Genomic DNA, 11179 nt, shown 5'->3' on the forward strand with positions numbered 1-11179 from the left:
AACTCAGCTTTGTACCAGGAGACAAGGTGTGGTTGTACAATCCCAGAAAGACCAAAGGGAAGTCTCCTACGTTGTTTTATCCATGGGAAGGCCCATATGACATAGTGGATCGTCTCTCAGACGTGACTTTCCGAATAAAATGTGGTCGGCGAGGTAAGCCAAAAGTGGTGCATGCCAACAGACTTTGACGTTATCACAGTCCAAGTCATTTCAGTTGGAACGAAGTGAACAACAGAACAAATGACGCTGCTGAAGACGTGTCACCTGAAAAAGCCACTGTCAAAGAAGAAACTCTACCCAGTTTTGAGAAGGAAGACAGTGAAGCCATTAATGAAGTTACTACCACTGATGTGACTGCTACCAATAATGTGACATTTCCTGATGAAGCAGATGAACCCCACGTGAAGCAAAAACCAACGAGACAGAGACCAGTACGGAATAAGATACGTCCTGTAAAATTAAGAGACTTTGTTGTATTTTAATTTTGTGTTTGTAAATTTTGTACATTTAATTAAGTTATTGTTAATTATCTATTGGTTTAATGTAAGTGACTATTGTTTGGGACGAACAATACTAAGGAATGGGCAGTGTTACGACAGTGGAAGTCGCGTGACGCTGGGAGCATGCGCGCTGGAGTTTCTCGAAGGATCATGAATTATCAGGGAGGCCCGAGTTTGTTCGAGGCGCTCTCTTTTTTAGTATATAAGCCTATATGAGCATAAAAGTAATTAAGTTTAACATACGGATTGGAAATTCTGTGTACTACAAAGTTGTATCGAGGAAAAATGAACTGGTTTAATTAAGAAAGAACTTGTATCGCTGAAGTTCCTCGGAAATAATTTATATCGGAAATTAACAAACAAGCAGATACGTAACAATATTATGAGATTTAAGCAATTTAGTCTAAACATTTATGTTTCATGTTATAATCTGTAGTCATTCTAGAACGAAAGAAGTGTAATCTATATTTATTTCCTAATTTTTTATGTTGGTTACGAGATCGGTCCAGTCTATCGAACCTGTAGAGATTCATTAGTGAAAATATCAGGTAAAATATAAAGTTTTTCCTTAAGGAGTATTTGATAACTATCTGGACACTATAAAGATTTCGCATGTGAAATTTGAAATTTTTCTGATCATAAAAATATTTTTAATTTTAAAATGAAAATTACTTTGCATGTTGGATAGGCAAAATGGGAAAAGAAATATAGGTATGAGAAAAAAAAACAACAGTGCTTAACAAACCTTAAAAATTAATAAGAAAAAATTGATATTTTGCATGTGAAAGCATTGTGTTGTTAACTGATAACCTGCCAAATTTCGTTAACTATAACGAGCACTAAATGGTAATAAGGTTGATCCGACGGACCGTGCGCGTGCTGAAAGGGTTATATACCGAACTTACTTATAAATGTACTTGTAGAATTTCCTTGACAATCGATCAAGTAATTGAATAGACGCCATAACTCTCACTAGTGACACTGAATGATTACTTGGTATGAACTAACTGTATCACTGATTCTTGTATTTATATTGTTCTCGTTTTCTGGTTACTACAAGAAATTTCAAGATAATCAACTTTTATGAACGTTTTAGAATTGTGTCGTACGTCTTCTAGCAAACAAATATCTGAAATAAAATATTAAAAATATTGCTTACAAAATTGTTTTATAACCTCACCTGGTAAAGGTTTTATCCCCCTACCACCATAGACAGAAGCGTAACGTTTTGTGACTGTATGACACGAGTGAGCTGTTGTAAAATGAATAATACTCGCATTATTTTCAGTAAGTGTGGAACTTGGAAGATAAAGTGCAAGCAATTACTGCAAATAATATTGGTTTTGTAGGTTGTATATGTTTAGTCAAGTGGACCTTTACTACTTCTACCTTTGTGTACTTGTAGTTGTATTGTAGGCTAAACTCAGTAAACTAGTGAAACACTGAAATTGAAAGTAAACAACCTGATGACAAATTCCATTTGTTGCTTGAGAGCCCTACATTACACCTTATAATATCAATAATAATCTGAAAATATAATAATTAAGAGAAGGCAATGGAGTAAAGGGCCACACAACCCAGTTATTTTTTTAGTTATTAATATTATATCATACAAGAAAAAATGAAAATTAAATTGAAAGTTTATATATCAAAAGGTTTCTTTAACTTTACACTTTCATTTCAATAACCATTTAAAGTCTAAATTGTTCTGTGTGTAACTTTTTAATCAAAACAGAGTTTGACTTCAAAAATTTAATTAATGAGTAAGACTAAATTAAGCTCATATGTGAGAAAAAATTAGGTACTTCTAACTTTAAATGAAATTTTGAATTTGTTACATTTTTCACACTTATAAGAAAAATGTATAGGTATAACCTGTGGACAGCCTGAAACCATTTGATCCTTCAAGAATGTCCTTGCATATCCATCCTTGGGAGATGTAAAAATTTAAACCCACCCTCTAAATTTCAGGAAAACATTACAATTATGTATTACAATTTGCAGTTAAATGCTAGCCTTCACTACTAACTACTCATTTCTCAAGTCAAACATTGTACTTCAAATCACCTTTTACGTATTTTTCTCAAGAGAAAATAGATTGAGAAATTGTAACTTATTCTTGTTACATGTAGATAACCCATTCTTAGAATCATCCTGTTAGCTCTCTGATGTCTTTCTAGTAAGTCATTATCTTTTCTTAGGAAAGGACACCTAAACGGTATGCAATATTCCAATTAAGGCCTATAATTCATCATTTGTAAAAGAGAGGTGATTACCTCTTATTGTCTTGTAATCGGTATCTTGAAAAGTCATCCTGTTACACTGTGGGTAGTAATAAATTATAATAAAAATTCTTAAAACAATAGCATGTCATCACCTTCGTATATGCAATCAAAATTCTTTTATTGGAACTTGCATTTGACCTGCTTCAAGAATCATCATCAAGCATAATGAACAACATAAACAGCTTTAATTATACAAGTTTAAAAGAAAAATGCTAAGTGTGTTTCAAGACACCTATGGATGTTGTTAAAAATACACACAATTGTTATAAATGCAATGGTGAAGTTAAATAATATAGACTGTGCACTGAGAGGCTTAAGTTATTGTTGTCACTTAAAAAAAAAAATTGAAAGTACTACATAGCATTTAAACTTAAGTTACTGTGTTACCATGTTATAGTCAACTGGTATTTATTTAGTGTGTTTACTAAGTTTTTAATTTATTGAAAATAATAGATTAAAAACATAGTAAATACATAGTAAATTGAAAATAATAAATTAAAAAACATAGTAAATACACTAAATAAATATCAGTTGACTATAACATGGTAACACAGTAACTTAGATTTAAATGCTATGTAGTAATTTCAAATTTTTGTATTATACTAATTTTTTTATTAAGTGACAATAAACCAAAGTCTCTGTTAACCATTTCCTAGTGCCATACTGTCATTTTTTTCTTATATTTAAAAATTCTTTAATTTTTTGATGCCAACAGCATTTTTTTCCTGTCAGTGTTTTGAACTTCTTCAGTTTATGGTACATAACTACAATCTACATAGTGATTTGGATATTCCATATTTGTTTTGTATGGAATATAGTCTTGCATTGATGCATTGTCTTTTTTTTGTATTTAATGGTGAGAATGGTAGGTCAAAGGGACAAAATAATAAATTTTGGCATGTTGAGAGTCATCTTCAGCTGAGACAGCTTTATATTTGTAACAGGATGGTTAACCTTTGGAATGGAGTGCCTTCAGATGTGATCTATGCAGTAAATTTCATGGAATTTAAGGGGTATTTTATAAATATCTATATAATATGGGCTGGCTTTGAGAATGTTTTTTGTATTATTTTGTTCAAATGTTTAATGAAATTTAGTGAACAGTACATCCTCGATAAACCAACAGATCCCTTGTCTTTAAATGTTATAATGTGTAATGGTCGCTCCAGTTCAGCAGTGTTAATTTTCTTCATCCACAGGTTACTTTGTAAACTACATTTTTCTGATGTGTTAGAGGTGTTTGTGCTTTAATATTCATGAGTAAAGAGCGTAATGATGTAGGTGATTTATGAGTAATACTTTTACTTTTTTATTACACACTGTGAGCTATTACTGAGTCCTAGTGTATATGGGAGACTGTATGTTAACCATGGATCTGATTGTGTATTAGCAAACATTACTTATTGTTTAGTTGTTACTTCTTTTGAGAAGAGACAGGATAGTTATGTTTTTGAAAAGTGGTTTCCAGTATTAGTTCCACTTCAAAATGATCTTCATCACCTATACACCTAGCTCTTGTTGCCAGGTGCTTCAGGATTCTTTTTTTTTAACTGAAATTGGAGGACAAGTTATGAACTTCAGATACTTATTTGTCTGTGTGTAGGTTTTTGGTAAACATCGGTAGTTAATTTACTCACCATCATCGTCATGTGCTGTCTTCCTCAGGAAGGTTGGCTATCACAGTCCTCCACTTCTGTCTGTTCTGTGCTTTTTTTCACCAGGTCTTTGTATTTTGCTATCTCAGTCCACTCTTTAATATTTGTTATCCACTCTTGTTCTTTGTCTTCCCCTGTATCTTTTCCCTTCTCTTTGACCCTCTAGTAGTACTTGCTGGATATTATCGTACTATCATAGCTATATATCAGTACATCTAAAATAGGTATAGTTCCATTGTTCTTAGTTTTCATTGTAAATTATTTTTGATGTTTTGTTTGGATAGGAACTTGGAATGGTTTTTCTCTGCCATGTATGTCTTATACATTATTTCTCATCCCATTAGTTGCAACCTAAAATTGGATCATCGGAATGTGTGAAAAGGTCAGGAACAGACTTTGAAAATAAATAATATCTTATTTATTTAATAAGTGAAAATGTTTTTGCACCATGTCTACGTACTGGGTCGTGACTGGCCATTAATGTTTACAAATGGGTCCAGAGCACAAAAAAAAAGGTCGAGAACCACTGATCTATATAGCATAGCCAGAGTGTAATATCTTCTAGAGCTTTTGTTTCAAAATTGTACATGTAGAGTTGGCAAACAACTGGAAATATAGGTGATCCTTCTTTCATGGTGTAAACTTTATCACCCCATTTAAAGTTTATTGAATTTAAACAGAGATGTAATAAATTTTCAAATGAATTGATGCTCTTTCACCAAGATTAGTAGGTTTCGTTAATCTTTTTTAATTACAAATTTGGTAGCATCCTGAACATGGACCTAAAACTTTTAAAAAGAGTGAAGTTATGTCAGATGAAACAAGTAGGTTAATATCAGAGATTTGTTAAACAAAGTAGATTTTATAACAGAGAGGTTTTTTTCAGTGGGAAAGTGTAAAGGATAATCAATAATTTTCTGAAAAATGAAAGGGAGATTAATTTTTCTTTCTCTCGAGGATGGATGTGCAAGGACAGCCTTGAAGAACTGAATGTCCCCTTCTTTCATGCATATTATTTTTATCATTAACAAAATAAGAAAACTGTAAGTCTTTTTTTTTGTATACTTTTATCTAATATGGACTGATTATTAGCACCACTATTTTTAATAATGATATTGTTATTTGAACTGTATGTTCTGTGGGTTTTTCTGGCTTTGGAGAGATTCATGTGATACAGGAGCAGTACCATATGGAAGATGTGTGTGTTTGCTGCTTGGTGCCAGTTACCTAGCCACTTCCTAATAGAATAGCTTGGAGAACATGTAAGGGCCCTCAGGAAGTGACATATAGTATTTATATCCAAACACTGACATCCATTGTCACTTAGTTTGAAATTGGTCAGAAATTGTAGGCATGACAGGTGGACACAGAAATATATGAAACTATATATATAAGAAAGAGATTTCAAACTGCTTTATTGTGGGATATTAGATATAAATTGTAACAACTTTATATATATATATTTAGGACAGTTTCAACAAGATCTGCAGTTCTGCTTAAAAAGGAAAACTTATCAGTCCATCAAGAAAAGAGTGCTCAGTTCAGTCACTGCACCTGAGGTTTGTATGAATATACTGTTTCCATTCCAGACATCCCAGTAAGTTTGACCAAATTTGAAGCTGAGGCTTTTAAATGTATTCTCAAGAAATTTCAAGATTCTAAAATGTTTTATGCTTGAAGTACTTTATTGAATATCTGTTTTCATTTTGAAATAATGCATTAAAGAGAAAAAATGAAATGGATGATAATGATAAAAGAACACAATATCGTGTATAGCAATTAGTAAAAAACCACAGTAAACGGAACAAACTTTCATAAGTCTGATGTCAGAGGAACTAATATTTGACTTCTGACAGTTTGTTCCGTTTACTGTGGTTTTTCACTAAAATGGACAACTTTAACACAGTTTGCTAGCACTAAGTTCTGTTTTCAAGTGAATTTATTTCTTACCATTATTTCACTCCATTTGGTATGAATTTTGCATAGGCCAAGTAACTTTTGTGGTTTCATGACTAAGTTAGTAAACATAAACTATATTATACATATACTGAGACATCCGTCCTACATCGAGGAGCGTTAGGATTGAATACAGGGCTTGAACTAATAAATTAAATCAAGAATTTGTATTTATATGCATAATTCTTTTCACACATAATTTATTTTACACCTACTTTATTCCACATTACAGAAATCATGTTACAATTATGTTAATACATTTAATAACTTCTCTCTACAGCCTCACTGTTTGTTGCTAGTCTGAGTGATTCTTGATAGACCCATTAAAAGTTATTCCTCCTTCCTGGGCCAAAATAAAGATGTTTATTGGTGACCCTACTCTTGAACACCCAACATAGAATTGACCATATGAAAAGCAAGGGGTTTTCATATGTAGCCCTGCCACTTTACATGTCTGACCTTATGCTATTGTTGCCATCTTGTGGGGCAAAAATCTGAATGTTTGACATTTTTAATGAAAAAACCTCAAATTTTTCAAAAAATAACTAAATATAAAACTTTAGGAATAATAATTGGTCCGAGACAGTGAAGTAATTAGCTAAAGAAAAATAGGTTTTGTTGTGAGCATGGCCCAGGGTGGGTGAGGTCAAGTAATAACCATTGTATAACATGTCTTTTGGGTCCAATTTATCATCCTACAAAGTTTGGTTGAGATTAGTCCAAAGACCAGGAAGTACTTCACAGATAAACAAACATTTTTGTTTAACTTTTATAATTTAGATAGCTTGAAGTCCTAAATCAAAATTCTGGTGTGGGAGCCATTTGTAATTAATTACATTATTGATTAGTACTTTTAACCCAATATATTTAAATAACCTTCGAAATTACTCGAGGGCCCAAATTACCAGAAAGTATTTATAAACTCCCAGATTTCTTTGGAAATATTTAAGGTTTTTACAGTATTACACGAACTGCTTATGGTTAATCTATGTAAGTGATAGAATCATAAAAAAGTTGGAATTATGAACTAGTGTTGGACAATAAATTTGAGCTGTGGAAGCCTAGATGCAGTGTTAATAGTTGAAAATTTATATTATGGTTAGGGTTATTGACTTGTAGCATTGTTTACATAATATACAACTTGTGAGTTTAAAGATTATTTTGTTGTGATTTTGGTGTTTTGATTACACTTAATCTTCTTACTTATATGTATATACAATTATGCATGTCAGTGAATGTAACATTTTAATGGACTTGAAATACAAGAAAGATAAAGTTTAAGAATTTGTGTATATAAACATATAAAAATGTATCTTGAGAAAACAATGGTGTAAATGTAATTTAATTTGATTATTCTTCCCACTCACCCCCAAAAGAAGGGGGGGGGGTCTCCATTTCAAGATCTGGAAATCTGAGTATTTCCCAATTTTATAATTTGAAAATATGTTCACCCTAATGATAGTAGTAGAAGTAATAGTATTAAAAGTATCTTATTTACATTGATTACCTGATGTTTTAGAATCATGATAAAAACTTACACAATAATTATTAATAATAATAATGTAAAAAAACAAAAGGCATTGTTGCTAGCCAGTTACCTCTCTGTCTTAAGAATGTCATTCAGAATTAGAGATTGCACTGATAATTGTGCTGTGACAGGACACCACAGTTGGAGAGCCTGTACTTTGGCCAGTACTAAACTTATGTTAAGGTATGTAAATAAATAATATGTAGGTACAACAAACAAACAAAAATAATATTCAAATGCCATAAGGTTGGCATTTCAAGATAACTTTAATAAGAAAGCTGTGTTTCAACACAGTATTTTCACTCATAATTTAAAAATGTTGATATGTTACATATTTATGATGTTTTTATAAATGGGTTATTTTTTAACAATAACATTGATTTTGCTTCCAGGAAGAACTGATTAAGAAGTCTATTAAAGAAAAATTGCTAAAACATTTTTGGGTAAGTCATTAAGAATATTGTTTTGGTAGAATGTATATAATTGTAGTTGTTTTTAATGCTGAAAACATATTAGTTAATTTACAGTGTACAAACATCTTTCAGATATTTTTAGCATTATCATACCCTAGTTTTAATTTTTTGTATTCTGTTAGATGATTTATTTCTCATATTTGTTAATTTTTCTAGCCTGTTTATCTAGACGTCACCAATGAAAGTAGTAAACACAACGTACCCAAAGGTAAGTTTAAAGTTCTGGGTGCATGCATTCTAGTATCTTTGCTGAATAGAAACCAGATGATGCCTAGTAAAATCTGTATATCTAAAATGTATCTAATATGTATAAAGTGACCATTTTCTTGGTATCACTTTTAAGCAAAAATTTTGTAATAACTCTATTCTTTCAGCATAATGGTCTAACTAAACAAACATTTTAAGTTTTTTCTTTGATCTAACTCAGAATACATGGTGCTACTTTATTTTGTATTATGTGAAAGTCCTTACCCATTTTGTTTCATGCATGTTCTGCTAATGTTATTGTCTTTAGTTGACTACATTTACTCCTTTACCAGACTGCTTTTTCGCTTCATAGTACAGATTTTAAACAATTGTGTTGTATGAGTTTTGATAGTATTTTAAAGCTGTTTGTTTTGAAACATGATACTCTTCCCCCTTCTTCCTTATGTTCACTACTGGTAAACTGATTGACTTAACTGCTGTTGATACTATGTATAGCCCTCTTGGTACCAAGCTGTTCAAAGAAGTAATGATTTAGTTCAGTCTAATTAGAAAAGGATTATGAACATGCTTAAGAACTGTTACACTAGCTTCCTTGTGTGCTTAGAGGTGTCAGAAAAATCAAGATAAGTTTGGAAGTAGCATACAAAATGTTTGGTACAAACCAGTCTTGTTATAATATGCTAACAAGGAAATGGCAGTTGTAGAGTAAGAGTTAAGTATGTTTTTGAATAAAAATTTTTACTCCGAAAATGCATTATTTGTCAAGTTTTTACCATATAAGACTGAGTAGTTTTTTTTGTTTTTTTTTTGACTGTCTCTAGGTTCAGAAACTCACTTTAGAGTCTGCATTGTATCGCATCAATTTGATGAACAGTCACTTGTGCAGGTAAATTTTCAAACATGGAACAGTACATGCAAAATTGCTGTCATGCTGTAATTTTATGTCTTTTTGAAATGATAATGCAGCACTAAGTTTTATGTTATTCACAAATGGGTAGATGTAATGAACCTAAATGCTTACTGTATTCCATTTTTGCATACAAATGTCAAGTTTGAAGCAATACTGTTTTTCTACAGGGTAGGCCATAGTGGATATTAATTCCATTGTTTTTCATGTGGGGATTTTTACCTGATGAAGTGTACAAAACAAATCGTCCAGTTTGGATATCCTTTGCCAATGGATTCTAGACCTGTTGAAAAGAGTGTATGTGCCAGTTGGTATTAGATGTGATAATGGTGGTGAACATTTTGAATATTTATAAAGTTCAACTGATTTAGTGATCATGAATATGTAGCTTAATCATGAAGAAAGATTTGTTTCTTTATTCGTAATTTCTTTTTCTGTTACTTGGGAGGGGGTTGCTATTGCCCACTTCATGTATTTGTAATACATGTAGAGCAATTTCTGCAAGGTTTTGATTTTAAATTGGTGATTATTAGTGTTTAGTAACTTTAATATAAGACTAACCAAAAAATACACACTGAAAAAAATTATCTTGTAATGTTTATCATTTATCCAAATTCTAGGTGCAAAAACTACCATCATTGTCATGTAGGCTGTGATGCACTATATTGTTACGTTTCTGTTCGTTTGTTAATTTCTGGTATAAATTCTTTCCGAAAAACTTCAGCGATACAAGTCCTTTCTTAAATAAAACTAGTTTATTCTTTCTCAATACAACTTTGCAATACGCTTAATTTAACTTAAACATACGCTATAATTCACATTGATTCACACACTTTACCTACGGTCACTACCGCGTTTGACTCAGTTGTCCGTCTCTATCTCTGCCTGTCTGCAATTCAATTCCGATTAATTGTCTCGCTTTATCTGTCATGCTTATATACAGGAATAGAGGGTGTCTAGCAAATACTGGATTATTCATGATGTTCTCCGATCCTTCTAGATACTCATTACGTGTTACCAGTGTCACGTGACTTCCGTTGTCGTAACAATATTATACAATAGGTGTAGTATAGACTGTGAATATTAACATTGGTTTAGTCAAGGTGGGTTGTTGTACTGAAGTATGAAATATTATTAAGATTATTTACAATGTTCTCTTATAAGACTGTTATTTGGAAAGTCATTTTATGATACATATATTTTATTAGTTAGTATAAAGATTATAGGAGATGCAAGGACATGCGAACAACACATTTTCATCTTAATGTTTGTTAAGAAATTTTCATTTACAGTTTTTTCTTTTTAAACATAAGTTTCCAATTCTGATATCTAACTCTTATGTAATGATGACTCAGTACCATAGGGTGAAACATTGTAATTATTAAAATTAGAACTTGCCTAATGTTGAATTTGCTGTTATTGTATTTTTTAATTTGTATTCCATTTCAGTAGGTTCCTCACTAAATTTTAATTTCATAATTTAGCATTTTATTTATTTATAGGTGATCATCAGTGTTTTATTATTATAGGATTTTGTATATTCTCAGCATTCGTGCCTCAGTATTATTTACCTTGTTTTAACCACTTACACATAGTTGCTCAAACAAAGATTATGATCCCCATCCCACCACACATGTTCGCCCTTTCAGCTGTGGGGGCATTATAATG

At 31.6% G+C, this 11179-nt stretch overlaps 1 protein-coding gene across 2 annotated transcripts in view; it reads left to right on the forward strand.

The window, feature by feature from the left end:
- The first annotated feature begins 1439 nt into the window (after positions 1-1439).
- Positions 1440-11179, forward strand: part of LOC106472818 (DNA-binding transcriptional regulator BolA-like) — a 15221-nt gene continuing 5481 nt past the window's right edge. Inside the window, exons 1-5 of one of the 2 annotated variants that reach the window (XM_022402276.1) lie at positions 1440-1787; positions 5908-5999; positions 8317-8367; positions 8554-8605; positions 9426-9490. In XM_022402276.1, coding sequence (XP_022257984.1) covers positions 1739-1787; positions 5908-5999; positions 8317-8367; positions 8554-8605; positions 9426-9490 — 309 coding nt within the window. In that variant the 5' untranslated portion in view covers positions 1440-1738. The remainder of the gene's footprint in view (positions 1788-5907; positions 6000-8316; positions 8368-8553; positions 8606-9425; positions 9491-11179) is intronic. The other variant, XM_022402269.1, reaches the window with a different exon arrangement.

Source organism: Limulus polyphemus, unplaced genomic scaffold (assembly GCF_000517525.1).
Source record: "Limulus polyphemus unplaced genomic scaffold, Limulus_polyphemus-2.1.2 Scaffold124, whole genome shotgun sequence".
Taxonomy (NCBI): domain Eukaryota; kingdom Metazoa; phylum Arthropoda; class Merostomata; order Xiphosura; family Limulidae; genus Limulus; species Limulus polyphemus.